This window comes from Artemia sp. Qi Xiang Cuo, chromosome 2, assembly GCF_049724085.1.
Source record: "Artemia sp. Qi Xiang Cuo chromosome 2, ASM4972408v1, whole genome shotgun sequence".
NCBI lineage: Eukaryota > Metazoa > Arthropoda > Branchiopoda > Anostraca > Artemiidae > Artemia > Artemia sp. Qi Xiang Cuo.
In genome coordinates, this window is record NC_142795.1 from 78743142 (window position 1) to 78770014 (window position 26873).

General features: G+C 35.9%; 1 protein-coding gene and 1 long non-coding RNA gene across 3 annotated transcripts in view; one reads left to right on the top strand and one right to left on the bottom strand.

Moving 5' to 3' along the window:
- LOC148955650 (uncharacterized) overlaps positions 1-26873 on the top strand; it is a 29086-nt gene that overhangs the window by 544 nt on the left and 1669 nt on the right. For both annotated transcript variants that reach the window (XM_089103305.1, XM_089103300.1), the window contains exons 2-3: positions 7228-7415; positions 21580-21760. In XM_089103305.1, coding sequence (XP_088959431.1) covers positions 7239-7415; positions 21580-21760 — 358 coding nt within the window. In that variant the 5' untranslated portion in view covers positions 7228-7238. The remainder of the gene's footprint in view (positions 1-7227; positions 7416-21579; positions 21761-26873) is intronic.
- LOC148955651 (uncharacterized) overlaps positions 25921-26873 on the bottom strand; it is a 220038-nt gene continuing 219085 nt past the window's right edge. Inside the window, exon 7 of the long non-coding RNA XR_016143160.1 lies at positions 25921-25971. This is a non-coding gene — a long non-coding RNA (uncharacterized LOC148955651). The remainder of the gene's footprint in view (positions 25972-26873) is intronic.

Below are 26873 nucleotides of genomic sequence, written 5' to 3' on the forward strand. Positions count from 1 at the left end.
TTAGCACAACGACGATTTAAAAATGAATAAGGGATTTAAAAAAAAAAAAAAAAAAAAAAAAGCATAAGGAAATAAGTTGCAAAGACTAGTACAATCAAAGTATACCATATAAGCCTCAAGGCGTGAAGTGGCATATGTATTCAAAATAAGTTACTTGAAATGGTCAATAGATAACAAAATATGCCAATGAAAACACTATTTTTGAAATAATGTTTGTCAAAATAGCTGACCTCCCCGTGTTTTATGCCTTATTAGGATCCTTATTACATTATTGTGCCCCAGCTCCCTCCTCCTTACGGGGCATCTTGTAGACCTGGGCTACATATAAAGCCTTCCTGATATTTTTTTCAAATTCGACGTTTTATTGCATTATGAACCCAATGGTGTCAAATTGGAAGGGTAGTATTTTCCCTCCCCTAGATGTCCCCCCTCCAGTTGTCGCGACTATAATATTTGGAGTCAGTGTTGAATGAGAAATCGAATGGTACTATTCTTTTGTTATTAGTCCAAGTGTGCAACCAAAAAGAGAATATTTTATATACTACGGGGAAGACTGTGGCTGCACAAGTTGGCTATGATAAATTGTCGAAGAAGAAAATAATATGGTAAATTTCTAGGTGACGCTATAATTTAGCTAGGATGAAAGTGAAAACGTCATTTGATGCCTTTTTTCATGCTTTTTCATAATTCAATAGTCGCTTTTGGGGCTAGTTGCATCTTGAGCCCCTAAAGGGACCCCAAATGTGTTTCTTTTTTGTAATCACACAAAGATGTTATCAACACTAGGTAAGTTATTGAAAAGTGGTTAAAAAAATATCACTAGTTTATGAATAAGTTTCTCAAGAGTAATATATACCAAAAATACTTATTTATAACAATTCAAACTCATTTATTATGCAACTCAAATATAAACGGTTTTCCTACCGTTTCAAGTTTTTGAAATGCCGTTTACAAAAATAGCGGTTAATTTTGCGATTCAAAATTTTGCCGTCGACAATTCAGGGTATATTCCAATTCAGGGTACACATTTGCACATGTGGGGGGTAGGGAGGGGGATAAAGTTCATGGTAAATTTGCAGTCGGCCATATAATTTAGCTTGGATGAAAGTGAAAACATCATTTGATGCTTTTTTTATGCTCTTTCACAATTCATTTAAAATACCTTCGGGGCTCCTTTAAGGGCTCAAGATGCTATTAGCTCCAGAAGCGATTATTGAATTATGAAAGAGCTCAAAAAAAGGCATCAAATGATGTTTTCACTTTCACCCTAGCTAGATTATAGCGCCACCTAGAAATTTACCAAAAATATAATAATCAATACGTATTTCTAGTACCAGAGGAGTAAATACGGGTAGTGTTGTGTCTAATAATATCTACTAAGACTATTTTTAATCTTATCGTTTTAGTTGATTATATTTAGCAATTAAGATATGCGTGAGTTTTTTTTTTTATTAGCTTGATAATGACAGTCCTGGTAATCCATGAGATGTTGTTTCTGAGATACATTGTCCTTTCAAATGTCAAATACAGTCAGTTTTATTCTTGCCTTCTTTGGGATTGAGAATTAAAGAACAAGATCAACTCTTAACTTATTACGTTCGCATCAGTGCGAATTTTCGAAAAATAACGCTATAAATATTAATCTCTAAATATTACGTTCACATTCTCTAACAATAAGGGTCAATATTAAAATTCAAAAAAGAAAAAATGGCCATTGAATTCTAAATAGTCTTTATAGAAGCTACTTGAAAATATGTATTCTCTCTTAATTTTTTCCTTTGTATGTTTTAATGTACTTGTCTAATTTGGCTTTTTTGGACCACGTGCTAAATCCTGGGTATGTTTGGGTATTGACAAACTTAATTAATGGTAACATGATACCAGAATTAACTTTCAATGCGTACAAGGGAGGAATAAAGAGAAAATAGATATAGGTACGTACTCGAAAGCTTAAAAGCCTCCCCCACCCCGCAAAAAGAGACTAACAAGATTTCCAATTACTTCTTATATTGTCTATGTAACTCACCGATATTTTTCGTTTTTTTTTATACTTTTACCCACAGCCGTATCCAAGGGAGGTACCTGGTTTGAACCCCCCCCCCCCACTCCTCAAAGCTTTGTCCAAATTATACAAAAGTAGAAAAAAAATGTAAATAAAAATTGTTGCATCTATTTATACCCCCCCCCCCCCCACGCATACATGCATAAAAATCCTAGACACGGCCCTGCTTGTACTCTTTAAGAAATGAATGATTTCTCAATTGTTTTTGACTGAATAATACTTGGGCGTACCTCATCTATACTTTTCTATTTAGGGGGGGGGGGAGTCTCGTCAGGTATTCATATTTGTTCAAAACTGATCACTACAAAAACGTTTATGAAGCGGATCTACACCCTTTTTGATTGTGATGCACAAGACTTTGTCTTTTTTTTTCTTTTCTTTTTGTTATAAAGTAATCAGTGTGTCAAGTATTTGATTGCTCATTCCTCAATCCCATTGGAGTAACAAAACTTTTTTTTTATCTCTAGTATTCCTTTTGTTCGATTGTTCTCGGTAAGTTCACAGGGAAACAAGCTGGGTGGGCCCTCTCAAAATTTAGAGTTGAAATGATATTCCTATAAGTTCTTATATAATTGGCTTCTTTTCTCAATTTTTTGCTTTTTTCCTCTTCCTTCTTTTTTTTTCCTCTTCTTTTCTTTTCCAATTTTTTGCTTTTTTTCTGAAACTTTAGTTCCTCCCTTTGAAATAATGTTGTGTTATTTATTTATATTTATATTTATTGTGTACGTGCCTGGAGGCTAATAATTTAAGTGACTCTAATTTAGAATTGTCTACCCCTTTTGCAACATGACAATGATTAATTTAATTTGACTTTAATTCAAACGACTTTAGCTAACTTTAATTTGACTTTTATTCATTTAATTTAACTTAGCAGAGATTGACTGACTTTAACTAAACAAATTTTATAGAATCTGACTGGCGTTGAATTAGCTGATATCCTAGTTGCACTATATTCAAGAACTACAAAACCTAGTGACCATAAACACCAACTTCACAGGAAGGGAGCACTACAGCAACTTCCTTGTACAGGGTTTGGGGTGGCTGCTCTGCTCTGCCTCCAACCTCCCTACCAGCAAAAAATAAATTGAATATGTTGTTCATCGTCTATAATTTTTATTGTTTGCGCATTGATAGAGTTGAAAATAATGTCTTCTAAAAAAAAAAATTAAATTCGGAACCTATGGTTGAGATAATTTCTAGCAGCTCAAAGCATAAAATATCAAAAAATTATTAACTATAATTATTTTTACAATAAGTTTACTTATATTAGGCAGTTTTTTTAGATACAATGTCAGAATCTGAACTAAATCACGACTGACTTTTTTTTAGTCGCTATCACTCTCAGCCCTCCTTTGTCAGCAAAATAACACCCTTGAAAACAGTGTTCATGTTAGATAATTACGATTTTCAGCCTAATCAGAGGAGATGGTTAAAAATGATTACTTCAGAAAAAAGAGAACCCCAGCAGAAATACGGTCAGGAATAGATCCAGGATTGTTTAGGGGGGGGCGCAAAATAGGTTAATTCGATAAACTTGCGTTAGGACCAAGTTTAATTAACGCAAACTTCCGTTGATTAAGTAAATAACACTACTTTAAACTACGTTATGGGGGGGAGCGCCCCTCGCTCCCTGGATCTGCCACTTAATACAGTCCTCATATCAGATTTAGTTCTTAACTATAACTATTGGTATATGATGATGTCGTGTTAGAAGTTGAGTTGAAGCACAACTTTACTTCCTAACTTTTCAAAATCCTATTAAACTGTATTATTCGTCTTAATGATTTTATGATAGCTGAAATGTTGCGCATTGGGGGCCAAATTGGCCAACGCAATGAGGGTCAATAGGATTATATTCACCAAGGGACCAAAGTATGTAAACTCTGAGAGCTTTAAATGCAAATAAATTAAACCGGTAAATTCAAAATCCTCTAATTGGATGAACAGGTATTTTCGCTTCGAAATAAGTGTACAAGCGTTTATACCATTAGTTAGGAGCACTGGAAATACCATTGATTAAAGAAATAGTCTTTGAATTAGTTGTATCGGCTGCGGTTATTTTAAAATTTGTGACATTTTAAGGAAAAATCACATCTGCATTCCACCCCCCTTCAAAAAAGCAAGCACAGTCGATTCGTTAAATCCTCTTTCAGTTACCTCTTTTGGCTCCTGACACATTGAAAAGTCTTTCATTTTTCCCCAAAGTGCGTCATATCCTCTTTTCTCACTTGCAGAAACGGACAGAAATCGGAGCTTTTATTATCATAGTTCTTCTTTCCGCATATTGGGTGCCTAAAAAAAATCCTTTTACAGAAAACTATTAGAACCGTGGGGGATACCCCACTTTCCATAAAAGACGAAAAAATGCAACATTTTTAGCATTGTTAAAATATAACATTTTTCCTATCAAAAAGACAACCGATTCTTTCAAAGCTGCCTTCTCCGAATTAAAGAAAATATGTATAGCCTCCTCCCCTCCCGTACTGCAATATGAGTTCAGGACAGGCAAACAACCAAAGGGGAGACCACCTCTTGGACTTTTTTAACGATTTTCTTCCATTTCTATGCAATAGACTTTGAAAAAAAAAAATAATCCAACTTCCCTACTCTAGAAAAAATGTCACACAAACACATATCATTCAGAGCAGTAACATATTTTAATTACTTGGCAAGTCACAAGCAAAATGTTAATTAGCTAATCTGGTACGTGTAAACTTCAGAAATAAAATTAGGGCATAGACCCCTTGGACTCTATTCATGGAGAAAACGCCTCAACAGTATCGAGAATTTTTGGATAGAGCAATTGATGTGCCCGCTTCCACAAGTCGTGAACAACATGTAGCGCGTGCCATGTATTACAGAAATGTGCCACACGTGGCGGAAATCCTCCACATTTCTTGGAGCAAGTGACATCTTGAGACGTACGCCAGCTAGCAAAAAGTGGATACTATCCCTAGAGGACTATTTAAACTAGATGTTAGACTTGAAAGACTGGACTCAAGAATATGTGCGAAAATAATAAATAAAAAACTCCTGGATGCATAATTAAACCGTATGTCTTATTTAATTTAATACTAGCCAAGCGAACACATGTATAATGTAGTCACTTTTTATATATTTATATATTTTTTTATTTGCTTCCACTCTTTTTTTCTTCTTTTTTATATAATGAAACCTTTAAAACAATCAACAACTTTCCCAATGAAAAGCTCCTGTTGTCAGGAGCATTATCCTTGTTGCACAATCCCAATTCCTTGGGACAAGAGATGCCCCGATCCCCTTCTTAAATGAGTTCCAGCCAGTAATGTTACTCCTTGTCAAGACAGGTTTTATTCATCAATAGCTTACTTTTTCGTGTGAGCACTTCTAAAAACTATCCTATTCTTTTATTTATAGAGTAACCTATAGATTTTTTGCATGTGTACGAATATTTGTAGGTTTTAATTTTATTTTTTGGCAAGTCTGGGGCTCTAAATGACATTTGCAAGCTTGTGGGCAAATACATGTCAGGAAGGGGAATTTTCTAGCACTTGGGAAAAGAAGGAAATATTTAGGAAGGATAAGGGTGGTCCTTGCTCATGCCTCATGTGTAGAGGAACTGGCAAGGATCTATGTCACCTTATGGCTCTTTCTCCCTAACTACAGGATTTGAAAAAAAAAATATATTTTCTAATAGTGCGGTGTCAAATGAGTAGTTAGTTTCAGCAGATGCAGTTTTTTTTTGGGGGGGGGGGAGGGGGCACTGGCTCCGGCTTAGAAATTTTAGGGTGCGCCAAATTTCAAATAAATAATATCACCGTTAAAATCATTTTGAAATTTTATTTTTATTAACATAAAGTAGAAGGCACAGTTAATAAATGAAAATAATTAAGATTAGCTGTTTAATAATTAATTAATAAAATTAGTTAAAAAATAATAAAATAATTAAATAATAAATTAAAAAATAGCTTATTAATTAGTTGAAAATAATTTTGTTAATAAATGAAAACTATGTTAACATTTGGCCTGAAAATTCTTTGTGAGAGAGGGGAGGTGGGCTAATTAAGATTTAGATTTGGGTGCAAGAGAGGATAGAACCGACACTGAGTTTCAGTTATGGGATCGAATCTTTATGGGACAATAAAAAAGATAGCAAAATATATTAAATTGGGAATGGCACGTGGAGAAATTTTTGTAAGGGAGGGGGGAGGGGCGGTGAGTGCTGGATATATTGCGGAATTTTTTTTTGCATACGTTGTTGATATGTTCATTTATGTATTAAGTATACTATTTTGTTCGTTGCCAAGGGCATGTGGCTTTTTTGCAATAAATCTATTTATACTTCTATTAATCGGTTTTTCTTCTTTTTTTTTAGATGTGTTGGTTTAAAAGTCTTTATCAAGTTTATGAGAAAATTTTTTTTTCTTACACGTGTTGCAAAAAAATATAATTTGTCAGCTATGGATTCCAGCAATTAGTCGTAATTTCTCTTAGACCATTGGTGTCAATTGGGGAAAGGGAGAGCATGTGTATTGATGAGCAATTGGGGAAAGGGAGAGCATGTGTATTGATGAGCAATTGGGGAAAGGGAGAGCATGTGTATTGATGAGCAATTGGGGAAAGGGAGAGCATGTGTATTGATGAGCAATTGGGGAAAGGGAGAGCATGTGTATTGATGAGCAATTGGGGAAAGGGAGAGCATGTGTATTGATGAGCAATTGGGGAAAGGGAGAGCATGTGTATTGATGAGCAATTGGGGAAAGGGAGAGCATGTGCTGCTCTCACCTCTTCCCTTGTTTGGAAAAATACCTTTTCAGAGTATTTTCACTGAAAAATTTCTTATATGGTATTTACATGGAAAACAATGAAATAAAACTCTCTTTTTCCTGGATTAAAAAAAAATATTCCCCCCCCTGATTTTCGAGAACTAACGCAACTGATTGAGACCAATATATATCATTAGCCCCAATTTCACTACATAATGTTCCGTAATATAACACATTACAGAAACAGATAAGAATATAAACTAGAATATGTATCTTTCTTTACTATATCTTTTTCTTTTTTGCTTTTCTGTCAAGTACAGATGGCATTATGTGTAGTTTTGTTTATGTAATTATAAGAAAAAACCTCCAAAATCCAATGACTCAATGATAATACATTGTTAGTGTCAACGATATTCATAGTTTCAGGATAAATGGTTATACAGACTCTCAAACACAGAGCAGACAGGGAAAGGATGGAGGAGATTCAACAAACTCAAGCCATAGTGACCTCAAGTACTGAGAAAACGACAAATGAATCCAATTCAAACAGTGCAGCTCCAGACTCTGTAACAGAATATGCTAGAAGCGGACACGTTATGCAGCAAATGGTAAATTCTATCTTTCGTGGCTCAAAAACGCACAATGACAGTATTGTAATAGTTAATGCTGAATTCACTGTAAATCAAGTCTAAAATAAACGTAACAGCAGAGCTTGAAATTTTAAATGACTTGATTCACGGGATTTCATGATCAGAATTTTGATTTTGGTGTAAACTCAAGCATGGGCCAAATGGCCTGCCAAAATTGTAGTCACACTTGCTAATAAAAGCAAAAATACGTATAACTACATCGCCAATTGTGTTTCCAGTTCGCAATTTCTTGGTCTGAAGATCGTTCAGCTATCAAGCATGTAATTTGCGATTGGGCCATCAGAGTTGTGGTTTAAGGCATACTCTTTTGAAATTAGAAAAAATGGAAGCCTGGAGCAGAAACCCAAAATCCTAGGTCAGTGTCTCGGCTATTATGGTTGCAACGACAGATGCAGCCTAGTAAAGAACGAACTATAACATATATTAATACAAAAATAAATATATATTTAAAAAAAATACATGTTCAGTATGAAAAACTGCCATTTGTAGCTGATTCAGGAATGGTAATATTATCTCGATTAGTCTTTATAGTAGAAGCTTGTTGCGAAAACAAATTTATGGGAATTTCAGAAAATAGCCTGAAACCAAATGAAAATGAGGTCGGGCCGAAACGAAATGTACACCATTAGAATCGGCACCGCCGATAACCTTGTACAGGAAGCTCATAGTCCCCCACCTTGAACAAGGAAAATCAAGTTTTTGCATGGGTAACACTTATGTGTCCTCTTTTTTCTTCATTTTAATTCAGAGGTCAATAGTCCTCGAAAGAAGACCTTGAGACAGGCAGCCATATGGTTCTTTCACACTATGCCGCAAGATCTTTCACACTAGCGTAACATAAGACTTTACCTTACGTTATGTAATCTTACGGACCGAATTTCGGGCATAAAGTAGACAGTGCTAAGTAGACCCGAGTTCTTCTTAAGGTTTATGTTACTTTATGGGTTTATGTCACGCTACGTGAATTTATGTTACGTCACAGACAGGTTCAATACAACAGCCAAAAAGCGGAATTTCTGGATAAGCAATTATTAAATTTTGAAAACAAATTGATTAACTTTTCTATGAGTCTTTCATCCTCGGTCAGAGCTTGAATTCACGTATCTTATTTCATTTTTAATTTCTGAATACTTTGCTTGTGATGGTCTTAGACAATGATTATGATGGTTTTATGGACTTTATGTCAGCCTAGTGTGAATGGCTTTGTTTAAGCGGGAAAGGTTATGCATAATGTGACCTAACTATTTAGCAAAATTACGCACGCAGTGATAACACCACTAGAAACCGCAGTTCCAAGAGTGTCCAGATATAGGTTTATCTACTAGTGTCACATGCGCTGTCATCGGATTATGTCATCTATGGGTATTTTTTCCATGACTATCAATTAACTTTCTTTAGGACAATTCTTCTGAGAAAAATATCATATGCTTGATTGATCATATACTCAATGTCGAAAGCAGAAAAAGTCAAAGGATTCTTTCCAAGAAAGTTATAAAAACAAACCAGTTATCTTATCAGAGTCAGTAACAAAATGAATTTGAAAATGTTGAACGATGTGTTTCACAAAATCCAATAAAGATCATAAAAACATGTTTTGTTTGAAGAGATTTATGATTATTTTTGCTTCTAATTGTCTTCTGTTAATAGAAGATTAGACGGCTTTTATAAACTAGAGCGAAGACCTTATTTTGGGGTCCATTAAAGCAGACATACCTCATGTCATCAGCAAAGCTATTTTTGAATAATATGTCGGATCAATCACATTACTGGTTTTTGCGGTAGCCACCTTGGGTTTCTACCATTAAAACCTGAAACTAAAGTCTTTTGAAACCATTTAGATTTTAATAGCCGACATGGATGTACAAAGCCTACTCGTTATTATCACTTTCGTGTTTGCTTCGGGAGATATTTTTGGCTATTTTTTGTGCATAAAATCTCGTCTAGACTACATAGATTGTTTTTTTTTCGATAGTTTCACTCAATGTTCCTCGTGAGAGTCAATTTTGGCTTCTCATTATACATGAACAAGTTAAAGAACAAGAGATGAGGGCCTTTTCCCTTGCAAGACAGGAAAAATGTTGTTAGTAGTAACGAAGGCCGTATCCAGGGAGGGGGTTAAGAGGTTTAACCACCCCCAACTACCAAATGTTTGTCTGACTCGTAAAAAGGTAACAAAAATATGTTTAAGCCAGTTTTTGATGCTTTTTTTTAAGTTTTATTTTGTAAAACCCTCCCCGACAAAAAAGAAAAATCCTGGACGAACGTGTTCCAAGTCGAAGTCACCACCGGCTATGGAGACTGTGTTCAGTACTGATGATTTCCATCGCTTGCAGACAAGTATGTAATCAATTATGTTTGCAGTGCGGCCGTCAGGGGATCTCCAAGTAACTTTCCTTCGTTCTCTATGACGGAACATGGTGTTCGTTATCCCGACAAAAGTCGATGAGCATTTCACCCCTGTGGTTCTGCCGCCCATGCCCGAAGTTGCCCATGACGTCTTCAAGTCCATCATTTATGATATATATATATATATATATATATATATATATATATATATATATATCTGGCATAACGTGACGTATTGTTGGCACATTTACAGAGAGGACGGATAGGGGGAATCCTCTTCTAATAACGATTGGAGACGACCCCCTCTTCACCCCAGGAAAAAGTGTGGTCTAAAATATCTCCCCTTTAGAATAATCCACTGGAACAATCCCTCCTATGAACACGGCCGATGTGCACCTTTGATTATAAACATAGCTGCTAATTGAAGGATAACATAAGACTTTAACTTTTTACCTGACATATACAAAACAAGGGGAAATGTATAAACAAAACCAAAGGAGAGATAAGCTCAAGATAGAGAAGAAGGGTCAAAGATTGATATGGATAACACTTCCTCCAGATAACAGTTGCCTAGAGATGATCGTTTCTGTCCATCCGAACCCCCCCCCCCCAAAAAAAAAAAAAATATTCTTGAATACGCCCTTCTCCCTAGGGACAGACCTTTTTGACAACTCGTCCAGGGTTGCAATTTTGACGTTGTTCTCGACAAATCGACCTTTCTTAGCAACCTATGATTTTTATTTTACACGCACTTCAGTTGGAACGTTTAAACTTTTGGATCGTTAGATAGCCTTTAAGGAGAATCCAAGATTATATGTTTAAAAAATATATATTAATACCTATAGACAGGCCTTAAACTTCGACTGAACCTCCGTCACGATGGAGTGTCGCTTTAAATACCCAAAAGCCTTGATGGACATTTATTAACAGGCTTTGGGATACTTTTACCGAATTTTGGCAGCGCGTCGGAACATATGTAGGAGGGGCTAGACCACTTTTTGTTATGTAGTTTTATTTTACTATTATGACAGCTGCCGTTAAAATTAAAACTTACATACAAGTTGCACTAGAGCATTCTTATTTAAACTTGGAGAATGTTTGCAAAACAAGCTAAATAATTATGGATGTAGCGGTTATTGCTATTGTAACAATTGTTGATTATCATCAGTAGATTTACTGCTGTTACTGATGAATCTTCAGGAATAAGCAGAAATCAGTAAACTGTAGTCAGTTAACTGTTCACTTCAGGGTTTATACCGGTAGTAAGCCACTTAAAAGTAAAGAATGAGGTGGAATTTCGGCCTAATTTACTAATTTATTCAGGCACAAGATAGTTCTTATGAGAGGAAAACTGTATGATCGTGAAATATGTCATCAATCCTTTCACCCTTCCTCTCTGGAACCGTTCAATACGTCAAATGGGTATCACCAGCCCCCTCTCCCAATTTATGTTAAAGACCTCTCATAAAAACTTTAGGCCTATAATTGCATTTTTTGACGCTTCGGGCACTCACCCCACCGAGTCTCGTAGAATCTTAGAAATCCCGTAAATCAGATGGGGCGTGTTAAGTGTGGCGAAAGTGTACTAAGTGTGTGGTGAAACTCTGCCAAGCGTTGCAGGTTTTCTGCCATGCTTGGCAGAACTGTGCCACATGGCGGAACTATGCAGCATGCATGGCGCTCCGAGATGTTGATCAAGTGGTGGAAAGTGGGAGACTCGTCACACCCAACTTTCGTAAAAAGTCATAGATAGATGGCTCTCGCGCCGTTGAGGCTGCAAGTCATTCTATCCTAGTTTAACTTGTTCAGTGCCTTGAAATACTCCTCCCTTTGCGATGAAAGTGGTATTGATCAAAACGGTTGTTACAGTCCTGTTCTTTGTGACTGAGACTGCTGCCGAAAACTGGATTCATCAATGCAAAAAAGATACTTTCATTTTCTTTTGCTGTTTTGGCGGCATTTGTCATAGCCACACTCGTCAAACTAAGAATTTATAAAAATATAGATGACGTTCCCTTCGTTCGCAAGCGAACAAGAAGAGGACGCAGAAAGAAATTTAAGATTGACGTGTTAGTCATCTACGGACGATTGGCCAGCCAAAAGTCTAAGCGTGAGAGTTGTTTAGTCTCAATCCCACGCGTGAGCCTACCGCCCCGGCTGATTCCTGACAACAATACTCCTACCAATGATTTCGGGTCTGATTGTCCTCCAGTATTATCGCCGCAGGTTCTCTCTTGTAAACACCAACTTCCAAACTTCCTTCTGAGCAACGTCCACTCACTAACGAATAAAGTGGATGAGTTAGATGTCATTCTACGTCAGAATAACATCCACATCGCCACAATTACCGAAACATGGCAGCTCGACGAAACAAGTGGAAGGATGGCTGGTTACAAGGTTTTCTTGAACACTAGAACAGACAGGATTGGCGGAGGTGTTGCCCTGTATGTACGTGATGATATCCCCTGCAAATATTTAGATAACTTCAATGACCCTAACCATGAAGCGATCTGGGCATTATGCAAGGCAAAACATTTACCACGAGATGTCTCTTGCATCATTTTCGGAAGTATCTACTATCCTGAAAGCACCAAGAACATACGGCTGCTGGTATCCTACCTTCAATCTACGTTAGACACATTACGTCAGTGGTATAACCGCCCGGGCTTCATAACAGCTGGTGACTTTAGCCAAACAAAGAAACAATGGCTTGCTAATACGCTGGGTATGTCACAAGTGGTCAAGATACCCACCCATGTGACCGGGAGCACCCTTGACCTTATTCTTACAAACCTTGCTCCATATTACAAAGACGTGTCTTCGAACGGACCATTGGGCAAATCGGACCATCACACTCTGCTGATGAAGGCAAAAAGTGAAATCAGGAAGCTTAAGAAAATAAAAGTACTCCGGAGACCTATCACAAAGTCTGCTATTAATACGCACGGAATGTGGGTCGGTACTCACTGCTTCAGCGAAGTATACAACGAAAGCGATGTCAACAGGAAAGCAGAAATATTTCAGTCCCTACTCTATGACAAATACTTAGAAGTTTTCCCGGAAAAGAAATTTGTCGTGAGCAAATCTGACAAGCCCTGGATCACTCCAAAAATAAAATAGCTGAGTCGCGGAAAAAACACTGTAAGGCAGTCAAGTAGTGACGCAACGTCGTTACGATTATTAAGAAACAAAATCGTTAGCCTTCGTGGCGAGGCAAGAAAGTCCTTCGGAAAATCCCTTTCGGACCCTGAAATAAAAAAGGATCCCCGTAAATGGCACCGTCTAGTAAGGCAGATTGCTAGAAAAACAGTATCATCCAGTATCCGTATTCTGAACGATGATGGGTCACTCGTGGGTGCAAATGACGTCAACAATTACTTTACTGGCATTTGTACATCCTTTCCTGCCCCAACTAACACTGAAATAGAGAATCTACTGTCAATATGCCCTGACGAAGGTGAAATCGAAATAGTTGAGCATCAAGTTTTCAAAGAGCTGAACAAGTTGAGTCCATCCAGTAGCTCTTTTCCTGAAGAGCTGCCTATAAGGTTAATACGAGAGTTCTCTCTTTTCCTGGCCAAGCCACTTGGACACATCATCAGAGAACGTTTCGCCCAGTCAACTTTCCCGTCGTGCTGGAAACGCGCATTTGTGCGTGTTATACCCAAGACTAAAACACCCAAATCTTGCAACGAGTTACGACCGATATCAATCACATCTACCTTTGCAAAAGTCACCGAGTCATTCATCCTGCGTGAATTGCTCAAGCAAACGCGGGAAAACATAGACTGTTACCAGTATGGCGGCCTCAAAGGTTGCAATACCTCGATATACCTCGTGCGCCTAGTCGACATTATCTTTAAGTGGCTTGACAAGGGCAGTACCTTCATCGACCTAGCTCTCGCCGATTTCAGGAAGGCATTAGACCTGATTTGTCATCTTACGGCAGCAAAAAATATGCAAGCAATGGGCGCACAGAAGCGGCCTCTTGCATTAGTGATGAGCTTTCTCCAGGACAGAATGTAGTGTGTATTTCCATTGTTTGAAGGTGACTTGATCTCACACTGGTCTAAACTTACCTGTGGAGCCCCTCAGGGTACAAGACTTGCTGGTTTCATATTTATCTCCCTCATCAACTTCCTCCTTCAGAATTTCGAAGAGCGACTCAAATTCGTCGACGATTTATCATTTTTCCTCAAATACCTCGTGAGAGAAGGTGTAATCGAACGTCAATTCAGCGAGACTCTTCTGGCATCCTTCTCTGAGGACTGTGAACGTTACAAGCTGACACTGAATGCAGATAAATCAAAGATCCTCAGGTTTTGCCCCTTAAAACGTAATTTGGAATTCCCACAAGTCCCTTTCCCTGTTGTTCCATCTGCAAAAATCCTCGGAGTCACATTATCGATGGACTGCACATTCACCGAACACGTGGAGAAGGTTATTAAGGCTGGCAATGCATCACTTCAGACCCTAGTCCTGATGGGCAGGTTTGGCTGTGACACTCAAAGCCTAAAAAATGCCTTTATTACGTATGTGAGACCTCTACTCGAATACGCCGTCGCTGTCTGGGGACCTTTTGTCCAGAGCATCCACTACCTTTGCGATGACCTTGAATCTTTGCAGAAACGAGCTGTTAACATAATCGTTGGTAACAGAAGTGACGACTACAACAAACTCTTGCAAGAACTGAATCTTGAATCTATCAACGACAGGAAATTATCACTGATCATGTCCCTTGGCAAGTCAGTGCTATCTTCACCCCATCACAGACTGATCGTCCTACCCGATGCTTCTGTTAACCAGAGAACCGGGTCCCACTCAAAGCTACAACCCCTAGTCTTCAAGAACAACCGCTACAAAAACACGTTTGTCCCCTTTTTCGTAGAAGCATACAACAAGACTTAGTGTTATTTGTATTCACGTGTTAGTGTTATTATAGTGTTATTTGTATTTTTTTTTTTCCATATTGTTGTAAAGACGACATAAATTAGCCATGGCTACGCTGTTCGATCTTAATAAACCTATGTCTATGTCTACCCCCTTTCCTCCCTGTAATAGATGTTACATAGCTATGCCATTGTGTAGAGCCGTTACTATTACTAAATAAATAATCTACAATACCCGCTTATTTTTGTACGTAGGGACATATATTTTTAGGGACAGATACTCCACCGCACGAAAATAACCTCTGGAACTGGTATACTACAAAATTGGCTGATTTGATAGTTCTGAACTGATTGGCAATCTCAGAGTTGTCGCTCGGTACCCCTTTCGGCCACGTTTGGCCGAAAACTGTTTGAGCCAAAACTGTTGTGCTCCACAACAAAATGGCAGATAAGCAGAAACTACTCGAAGGTCGCATTCAGCTGTAGGTCGCATTCTAACTGTTTCAACAAATCGCCGATTTAAGGGTTGGGAGTTAGAGCTCGGTGTTTGGCTTTTTTTTCGTCGGTAAAAAGTAAAACGTTGTGAATATTTTCTGTTTTGAGTTGGGTAAGTGTTGTATTTGCGAAGTAAAGATTTAGATTTAGTTTACACCTGCAGATGGATGAAGAGTTTGATTAAATGGGAAACTAAATTTCTGTTTGTCTTACGCATATTTTCCAACAGGATTCACTTAAAATTTATTATATAAAGTACTAAATTTACAAGCTAAACGGAATGTTCATGTTTGTGAAAACTATAAATAGAGGTCAAATGGAAAATAAGTTGTGCTATGCAATTTAACTTAGTCTTGCGATTTTTTATTTCTTTTTAAACAGCTTACAAAATATACATTCGGTTGTTGTTGCATATCAATTTATTAGATATATGATATAAGTGATAAATAGCATATCAAAAAGTTATATACAAGCATCACCACTTGTAAACACTACGTTGGTGATGTAATTCGAAGTAATTCGAAGAGCATTTTTCAAAAAGCTTATAATTTCGCACTACCCCTTTAAAACAGCTCTATCGATTCAAAGGTGGATCCAGAGCAGGGGCGTAATTTGCTATAGGGCAGGGGTAACTTCCCCTCCCAAATCCCAGTTTGCCCCCCCCAACTGAAATTTAGTTTCTTCAAAAATCTTATCGAAACTAAGATAAGCCTACTTGATTGAGGCATAAAGAAAAACGGGTCAGTTTTTTTTAGTATATATCTTTGCTATCATGGTACTATATGGCTCATTTTTCAGTTATCACTGTCATTTTCACTTGATTTGAGAAAATTGGCTCCAACTTTGCCCCCCCCCCTCTGAGTATTGACGAAATTACGCCACTGATCCATAGCAAAACCTTGGGGGGCCAACGTGACAAGGGCATCAATAATTGATGAAATTGACCAGTTAATTTTAAAAAAAGAAGAAAAAAAGTGAAAAAAACAGAATGAGAGTGCCAGAAAAATCTTGGGGGGTGGTCTCCCCCTGGATCCGCTCCTGTATCAATTAGCTCAATCTTATTTAGTTACCTTACTTGGTTCCGAATATATATATATACAGAAGTTTCTCTTTTTTTCCAAAATGTGTTACACCCTCTTTTTGCAGTAACAGAAATTAAAAGAAACGGGAGCTTATGTGATCATAATTATCTTAAGCGCATTGTCAAAAATTAAATAAAAACGAAAAAAAGAAAAAACACTTTTCTACAGACAACTCCTTCTATCATTATAATTTATAGGCCTTAATTTGTGTGTGTAATTTTCTCTTGCTACTGGCAGGGGCTGAGACCTTCACCCTTATACGCTTTTTACCATAACGACGCATTTCTGTGTTTTTTTTGTATTTTTATTTTTTAGTTTAAATCCGTAAATATTTATTTACATTCTCATGGTTACAATTTACAAAGTTCTTCGCATGGACTTTCATGTTTCCAACTTGACAAGTTTAGCTTATATTTGACTGCACACGAAAAAGTAGCCTACACACTTAGATAGTCTCATAGAGATGTAATATATAAAACAAACATTTTTCAATCAAGCAGCTCATTATTCGGACAGGTCAGTCCTACAGTGTCCGCTCAAGTATGTGTTTACTGTATGTAAACTTCGATTGAAAGTGAAAAGTCAAACCAGATATAATGTTTCTTAAAAATAAAACTTTTAGTTACAATTTCGCAAAATTAATTATAACCGTATCTATTTCTATCTAGTTTACGTCACAATTGCAAAATCTGGGATTTCTTTGGCACTGCATACATTGTCTTTTTGCTAATCAAATTTTTGGCACTAAGATAAGAATTTAATAGCTCGGGTTAGCAACATAAGAACCGCAAATAATGTAAATTCTTTAAGAAACAGAAAAATAATCTTAATGAAGCTTTAGAGATACAATAGCCAAAATTTACAATGTCATTGGAAGTAATTACAAAATCTTGGGATGATTTCGCGAATTCAGAGAATGGTATTTATGGGTAATTCTAGGATAATAAACTTAGTTGTGATGAGAAAGACGAATACTTAAAGTTTTAACTTGTTTTTTAAGTAGTTTCCTTCCTTAATTGTTTCGAAAGATTATTCACATAAATAATGAATAAAATAATTACATAAATAATTTCTTAGACTACACTGCCTTTACATTTATAATTGAAACAAAAATATATTAAAAACAGGTACAAATTTTTTTTACAAGAAAGTGAAACTTTGAACAGTTAAAAAACAAGTTAATACAAAAATAATATGAATTTCAAGATAATTACTCAAAGAATGATAATCATATTTAAATTTAATAAAAAAAATATTATTCATTTTTTTATTTTTTTACTAATTTTATTAATTAATTATTAAATAGCTAATTTTTAATTATTTTCATTTATTAACTGTGCCTTCTACTTTATTCTAATAAAAATAAAATTTCAAAATTTGAAAATGATTTTAACGGTAAGACTATTTATTTGAAATTTTGCGGCCCTAAAATTTCTATGCCCGGAGCCAGTGCCCCCTCTGCCCCCCCACAGAAATTGCTATTAAAAAATAATAAAAAGGATTTTATACGTTTATAGCTTGGAAAATAAGATAAGTTTTACTCATGATGAAACACGTACAATAATACATTATAATATACCCCCAAAGGCTCTTTGGATTCCCCCACAGGCTCTTTGGCGGGTGAAGGGCCATATAGAGAAGGGAAGTATAATGGATTTTTGGTACTTGTTAATTAAACGAAACAAACCCAAGAAGTGAAGGTATGTTAATCCTAATGAAATATAACCTTCATATAACCTTTAGTTTATGTAATAATATAGGTACTTGTGTGATATACCCCCGGCCGCTCAAGTTGTTCATTCATTGACGAATTATAGAACCGTTTTTTTTTTCGTTTGTTTGTTTCAGCTTAGCATGAGACAAGACAAAGAGAAGTGACAGAATAGATGGAAAATATATAACTTGGGCTGTATATTTGCACACTAGGGGGGGGGCAAAGTATTTAGATAGTGTGAAGTTAGAAAACAATTCTTACTACATAATATGCACAATAATTTTACCTAACACATAAGGCATGCAGACCCGCTTTAATTTACCCCCCCCCCCCCCCCTACTCTGCAAATATGTAGCCCAAATTTGTTTCTAAAGTATTATATTTTTATCATACTTAGCTATATTTCATTAGGATTGAGCGTCATAGAAACATATTAAAAGAACATTAGGTCAGGGGTATATCATACAAGTACTATAATATACTTTGGGCTATATATTTGTATATCAGAGGTTAGGTGGGGGTAAAGCCATGGGCGCCCATAAGCTGAATTCCAGGGGGGGCAGACCTCGTTTAATTGGCACTGTTTATGCTATATAATAGAAATTTCCGGACAAAAAAATAAAAATAAGGCAACATCATTCAGCCAGGGGGGGGGGGGTGGGGGCCCCCCCCCCTGCTCCACCACATGGACGCTCATGGGTAAAGCATTTGTACAGCCCCCTTAACCTAACCCCTGTCCCCTAATGTGCAAATATATAGCCCAAATTATACAAGTCTAATGCATTCTGTCACCCGTCATTTGTTTTGTGGCTATAAAACCGGTTTTCTGAGATCTAACCTAAGCATAATACTTGAGTGTGTTTCATTTAATTAACAAGTATCGGATTTTTTATCGAGGGAGGAGGGTTATAACTTTGAAAAACACAAAAATTGGGTGAATTGAAAGGGAAAATACATTAAAATGTAGGAAAAACTACAATTATCGAGACCAAGGGGGAGATAAGGGCACAGCCCTCCTCATATGTACGTGCTTTTTAACGAATATTCTGTTCCTGGAGGCATCAAGCCAAGAGACATGCGTATGTTCTTCTATGGGGGGGGGGGTAACCATTTAGAAAAATTAAATATAGTTAAATCTTATGGAGAATCAAATAAGTTATAGAATAATTTGTATAAAGTCTATATTACAAGGGGGTTAGGGGGTCAAACCCCCTAACTGCCCTGGAAACAGTTTTGAATTAAGTACACATATAGAGATTTCTCTAAGAAGACAAATTGAACTATTTAATGGGATTAGTGTTAGGAAAAAGAGGTTTTCTGTTTTGCTCTTTTGCATCTTCTTTTGCTAGCAATGACAGGGCATCCTTGATAGCAATGATACATACAAGATAAAGTTGGAGTGCAACTCCAGACAATTCAATGTGGACAATTGGTGTATAATGAAAATAGTGGCGTCAATTCACGAAAACTTAGGAGGGATGTATCTTTCAAAATCTAGGGGGAAGCAAATTTGTCGTTTTTCCCAATTGTTCTGTGAAAATACCAAAAAAAGGCATTTTTCAACGAAAATACATAATAGCTCCCCGATGCAACTAGAGGAAAATATATTTTGATACCTGATAAAAACCCGAAAATAATTATTCTCAATCCGGAACCATTTGCAAAGACAAATAACACTTTAGCTATGGAATGGATGGATGAATAATAAAGTAGTGTTACATTTTTCTTTGCACGAAGAAAGAGTCCTTCCTTACGGAAGGATAGACTTCTAAGGTCAAGGTGTAAATACAGTATATTTTCCCAGCAAAAACGAATTAGCAGGAGGGGTCAATTCACGAAAACTCAAGAGGGAGGAATCCATTTTTCAAAATCTAGATTGTGCATTTTTTTTTTTTTTATCTTTTCAACGAAAAACCAAAAGAGGTTTTTTTTCAGCAAAATACCGACAAAGTTATTTTTAAAATATAGTGGGGGCGGGGGGCAAAAAGATAGGAGGTAAATGCCACTCTCCCCCCCCCTTAACTCGACGCCTTTGAGAATTAGTCCTTTAATGGATTCTGTCTAAAAACTAAACTTGGGGGAAAAGGATGCTCTTTGCATTTATGCTAGTCTTGCACTTAAGAGCAGAATATTTTTGAAAGTAGTCGGTTGTTTTGAATTTCCTTTTGATTTCCTCGTCTATCTTTATTTTATTATTATTTTTTTTTTCAATATTGATCAGACAGTCTCCAGTCCAGAACTGTTTGCCTTGGAATAGATTACGAAAAATGAAACTATTCTTCCAAATTTTAAGTTGAGAGACAATTGCTTCTGTGTTTTACTTTAATGTCTGTGTTTATTTGTCTTACTTTGGATTTTTTTTTTTTTTTGCAATATATTCAGTTGAAGTCCAAAATCCAAACCATTGTACCGCATTTCAAGTGGAGAGACACGCTCCAAGTTTCCATTCGGAATCTTCATGACAATTTACTGGCAAATATGTCAGTCAAAGAATTTACTGGCAAATAGGTCAATCAATTTACATATAATAAATTGTATTATTGTTCTTTTTAGCATACCATAAAACTTTGACAAAAAATGAGGATCCATACTTAAATTGGATATACCAACGTGTTATAGGGTGTGAAGAATACACGAACAAACTATATCCAGGTCTCAAGAGTTTAAGCACAGGGGTAACACAGGTGGGGATGCAAGTCCTTACCCCTCCCCTCAAGATTTTCGTGAATCCCCGTCCATGTTTGATCGATGATATCGAGAAATAATCAAAGAACGAGATGTTATAAGATATATAGATAGGATAAGTTTATGCTTTGATTAGGGCCAGCCCCGAAGCTCTTCTAAAAAAAAAACGCCTAGTGTTTAGAAAACATCTCGACGCGCGTGTATTATGCAGCAGGGTTGGGGCCCCACTCCAGTATCTATTACTTTAAAAAATAAATATAAATACTAAAATTTGGCTTTTTATTTAGTAATTTTAATAGTCCATTTTTCTTTTAGAACAGTAAATGCTCAAAAGTTGTGAGTTTTCTTATCAAATGATAAGACCTTGTAACTACTATGACTGTTGACCTTTTTCAACAACCAAATCTAATTTTACCCTCCTCCCCGATAAGCTAGGTTTCAGCCGATTCCAGCTCAGGTTTATGGGTACGCCCTTCAAAATACCTGACCAAAAAATAGAATTGTATATTAGTCAGGAACGTAACAACTAAATTATTTTGAGGAATGCAAGACTATCTTTAAAAAATATGGACGTGATACGTAATTCGTTAAAACGTCGAAACATGTAAACCAAAGAGTAAAAAAGAGATTACTTGTAGAAAATCTTGTGACTCAAAAATTTTTCTGTTTCTTTGTTGGCTGAAAATTTCAAACTGAAGAACCAATCAGGTGGAACTCAATCTTTTCTCTTTGTGTGACATTATGTGACCATGTTATGAGACAACACAGGGGAAAGCCATAAAAATCATAATATATCTGAGGGCTCGGCCCTCAGCTTCCTTTGTCACGTGCTGGATTACCATCGTTGATAAATATAACATATGAAAATACAAATTTTGACACAATAATTCCAATTTCCTCTTATATTATAGCCGTCAGCAAGCCATACATACACCGGTGCAGATTATTCACCTGATGAACCAAGAGATTTGAGCAGAAAGCGACGTCACGAGAGTGATGAAAACGAGGACGATATACAAATTAAAATTGGAAATATGTCAAATGATAAAGATGATGAGTCACTATCAGATATGGGAGATATGTCAGATGCAGGTATGAAAACGCTGTACTGTTATGAATTGTGTGGTGTGAACAAGAAACGAAGATAGTATGAATTATTGTAATGACAGAGAAAGAAAATAAAAAGTGAAAAGCCAGATGTGTTCGCAAAGAAATGTTCATCGAATAGGTTCTGATCAATCTAGGCCATACTACCTATACTATAATCAAATTTTCCTTTAGTTGAGCCGCAATGCAACCACTTGCAAAACTATTTCTTCTTAAAATATTTGTTCAAAAACATACGTATTAAGCCAAATACATACGTATTTGCAAATATAAACGGGACTTTCCAGTGTTTCCTATTGGTTAAAAGCTGTGAAATGCCCTGGTACAATTCGGCGATTATTTTCCGTTTTATATCAGAAGAGATAAATAACCGACCGAATTGGTTAAATTCGTGTTTCTATTGGTTAAAAGTTGTGAAATGCCCTTGTACAATTCGGCGATTATTTTCCGTTTTATATCAGAACAGATAAATAACCGACCGAATTGGTTAAATTCGTTTCCTATTGGTTAAAAATTGTGAAATGCCATGGTACAATTCCGCGATTATTTTCCGTTTTATATCAGAAGATATAAATAACCAACCGAATTGGTTAAATTCGTGTTTCTATTGGTTAAAAGTTGTGAAATGCCCTGGTACAATTCGGCGATTATTTTCCGTTTTATATCAGAAGAGATAAATAACCGACCGAATTGGTAAAATTTGTGTTTCTATTGGTTAAAAGTTGTGAAACGCCCTTGTACAATTTGGCGATTTTTTTCCGTTTTATATCAGAACAGATAAATAACCGACCGAATTGGTTAAATTCGTGTTTCCTATTGGTTAAAAATTGTGAAATGCCATGGTACAATTCCACGATTATTTTCCGTTTTATATCAGAAGAGATAAATAACCGATCGAATTGGTTAGGTTCGAGTTTCTATTGGTTAAAAGTTGTGAAATGCCCTTGTACGATTCGGCGATTATTTTCCGTTTTATATCAGAAAAGATAAATAACCGACCGAATTGGTTAAATTCGTGTTTCCTATTGGTTAAAAGTTGTGAAATGCCCTGGTACAATTCGGCGATTATTTTCCGTTTTATATCAGAAGAGATAAATAACCCTTGAAAATTAAAAAAAAATTACTTTGAATTCTGTACGAGTGTTTAAAACTTCATTTAGTTGTTCAGTTTCTTTGAAATACTGTGCGTTTCACTTATGTCCAGTATCATGTTTGCTAACTGCAATATAAATCGTAGTTTTATCTCTTATCATTTGTAACCTGTCCAACTTTTAGCCTATAGCCCTTCGGTAAAACCATGTTGAAGCCTTTTTTCTACTTTACTCGTGAGGTACTCTACTTTAAATTCCCGGACGAAAGGGCTAAAAAAAATTGAGTTCGAAACACTCCAAACTTTGTAATATCATAACAGACTTAGTAAGTTGATGAAAATTAAATAATTTATAGAAAACATTAGTCAAAGAGGCCAGTGGCGTCAATGGGGGTCCAGCTCGTACAAATTAAAAAAGAATGACAAATATACCACCTACCCCTAGATTTAAATAATAAATTACCACCACCACCACCACCACCACCACCCCACACTCTGAATTTTCGTAAATTGACAACACTGAAAGCAGCTGCCTGACAATTGTATTGTTTGTGAGTACCAGAGAAGAGATGTATTATCTCCTTTCCCCAAGCACAAAATTATCCGTTCTTTTGCCCTCTTCTCCCCTCCCCCCCAAAAAAAATAAAATTCCCGAAAGTTTCATTTCAATCCCAAAGCCGTAAGACAAAATAGGGTTTGCTTGCTTGTGAAACCGACTGATTCTGATTGTAAACATTCTCAAGAGAAATATTGGATTCAGCTACCCATTGTATAGCCTCATTTGATTGGCTATATGTTACGAGCACTTACCGATTACATAAAGTAATATGATATACAGTTGTGTGTCTGTGCATCTGGTATTCTGTGCTTAATGTTGGAGTTTGAAAATCCGTTGGTGTTACTCATAACATTGACGCATTCAGGAAAAAACAATGACGGCACTCTGCTCCTTAGGGTCAAAAGTAAATTTACTTCCCAGGAAATCAATACGTGTAAACTTCTGATCAAATCTGAAAGAAGGGAAATAAATTGTAAACTTCGTTGATCTCCGTTGTAAATTTCCAGTTACATCTGCTGTAAAATCCAAAGTACGTGCAACATGTTTGACACTCTGAAAACACATTTTACTTCATTAATATAGAAAGTGTTTATATTATTTTTGTTTGTTTTGTTTTTTTTGGGGGGGGGGGGGGTGAAATGATAATCCAACACTTGAAGTTGGTATTTAAGTCTTTGTCAAAAGGAAATTTTGCTTCAAATCTTTCTAACCCTTCCTTTCTGGAAATCATCCTTAAATTATGAAGAAGAGTGAAAGTAGGCTACATCAGGCCTTATCAGTGGGAGACTATGACCTAATATTTTCTTGCTAAAGATTTTCTCTCTCCCCCCCTGGATTATCAAAAGTACCCCTTTTGGATTTTTCATTATAAAATCGAAAAAAATTGCCCACCAGATCTTCAAAATGCCATTTTTATCTTCATTTATTTAAAAATGGAAAAAAAAGTCCTTTCCTCTCCACATTTTTGTGAATTAGAGCCACTGGTCTGTGCTCATTTATGTCAGGATTTCTTCTCTACCCTTGCAAATCTGTCAATGAGGAAAAATATTTATCTGAAGTTACATCTTTTTACAGCTTACACCCCTCCCCCGCCTATCCTATGGCTTTGACTGTGTTTATTTATCTCATGATTTCTCTTCTAACCTTGCAAATGTGTCAATAAATGAACACCTTACTTGACAATTATAGCACTTAATCCAACGAAGATTTATGACAGCAAAAGAGACGCTGAGCGATAAATTTCTTTCAAAAAACCCGTCGACAAAGCGATTAGATCAACAGGCACAGAAGAAGATAATTAAAGATGCATGATATTGGTTACACATGCCAAAATCCTGATCTTGGTCAACAAATTATGGTTAACATTATATTGATATTATAGCATGTATCTATGCCAGTATGTGTCATCGGGGTGGTACGTAAAAAGGGCATTTAAAATTGAACTTTTCAAAAGAAAATGAAGTGATAAAAAAAATTAAGATTTTTTTTAAATTAATGCCAAAATATACATAAAATTGAGCTATAACATAAAGTTCAATATATATGTATGCATTTCTTTTTTATTTAAACGATATAGTTACATAAATAATTAAAAAAAAACTGCAAATAATTTTTGGTAAATTAACAAAACAGTTTCAGAGCATACTAGTCTTCTGTATTGACTAGATAGAGTTCCATCGTCCCCCCTGGGCCCTCCTTGGTTTAGGAATACAATGTTTTCGCTTATGTAGATTAAATATGTCAAAATAAATTATGTCATTTTTTGAGCCTACACCCAAATTATAGAAACAAATGGATTAGGCCTAATACATCCTTTCTGTGTTGTGGTAATAAAAACAAATAATAAATACAGCAAATAAAACCCCTTTTTATGCATATTATACAGCAACACAGTCTGGTGAATTTACTGTTTGACTGAGGCGGATCCAAACAAGGTCAATCTAGTTCTTGTTTAGTATCTATCTATTCTACTTAAGTTTATTTTCCATTGTCGACGACTCTATCCTCTAACTCTATGTCATCTGCTACCTATTCTCTCTTTTATTCATTATCTTTATTTGTTCTATATTCTCTAATGATTAATTTATGAAACGACTATTCCTTTATAATTCGCATTTATACTATATATGATGTTGAAATGTATTTTAGTCCCTATCAATCATCAAACTAAACAATGCCACAGTAATTATTACCAGAGTATACCACAGTAACCACAGTAACTATAAAAATAGTTCATTTTTAGCTTTTAATAGTAACAACTGAACAAGCGACTTTTTTTGCATTGTGAGTAGAAAGATATAGCGCATGTACAGGGACATTTTTGAAGAGAGTACAATTAAAAAAACCTGAATATGAAATTTCAAGAAATTACTGATACTTAGCCTTGCAGCTACTTTTTGGCAATGATCTTCGAACAGACTTTTCGAACAGATTTTTTCGAACAGGCTAGCAAATTTAACGGAATCCATGTTATAAAAATCTAATTTCAAAATCATAGCCAGTTGTCCAACTTGAATAAAAGGCAGTTTTTCTCCCAATGGAAACAATCTGGAAAAATGAAAGCTGTTAATATTCTTAATGCGGCTTATTTTGCATGGACCTATATTCATCCCAGACTGTAAACAGCTCCCAATGACAAAATATAATATTAGAAACCTGAGAAGCAAACTTGAATTATGATTCCAAGTTTTGAATAATATTTTAACCCACCCCCCTCAGTGTGCGTATAGTCATTGTACATAAATACATGATGCCATCGTACACGTTATCGAGTCGATAGTGACCTCATAGTAAATGTTCTAGGGAGACTTTCTAGGGAATCAGATGTTACACTAGGCCTGTGTCTTGACCACCATCTTTTATTCATCGTAGTTCTCCAAAATGGAGACCAAAATAAATCAGTGTATGAAGGAGAAGAACAAGAAAATGAATATAGAACATGCATGGAGTAAAAATTTGTTATGTACCATACTAAGAGAGCTTAGTTATTTAATGACCTTTTTTTTACTTTAAAACATCTTTTGCTGCATTACTATTTTTTCTTCAATTCCATTTTCATTCTTTTTTATCCTTTCCTTTCTTTCCTCTAAAAGGATAGAAAAGAAAGAGTAGAGACTTAGAAGATAAATACAGGAAATTGCTCCCTCAACATCGACTATTATTCTACTTATGTTTTGAAGACAATGTGTGACTGAATAAACTAGAAAAGCATGCCTAAATTAGAAAAATACTTAAATTAGAAAACTCAATGCATTGGATTTTCACTTTTTCTCTTACGCTTAATTAACCCCTAAGGCTGAAAAATGTGCATTTCAGCAAACATATTTTCATTAAATCGATTCGATTTTGTATACGTATAGTTCTGAAATAAAGTGTAGAATTAAGTTAAAAGAACCTGAAGAAATAGAGCAGAGTATTTTAGCCTATAAGCAAAGACGCGTCCCATTAAA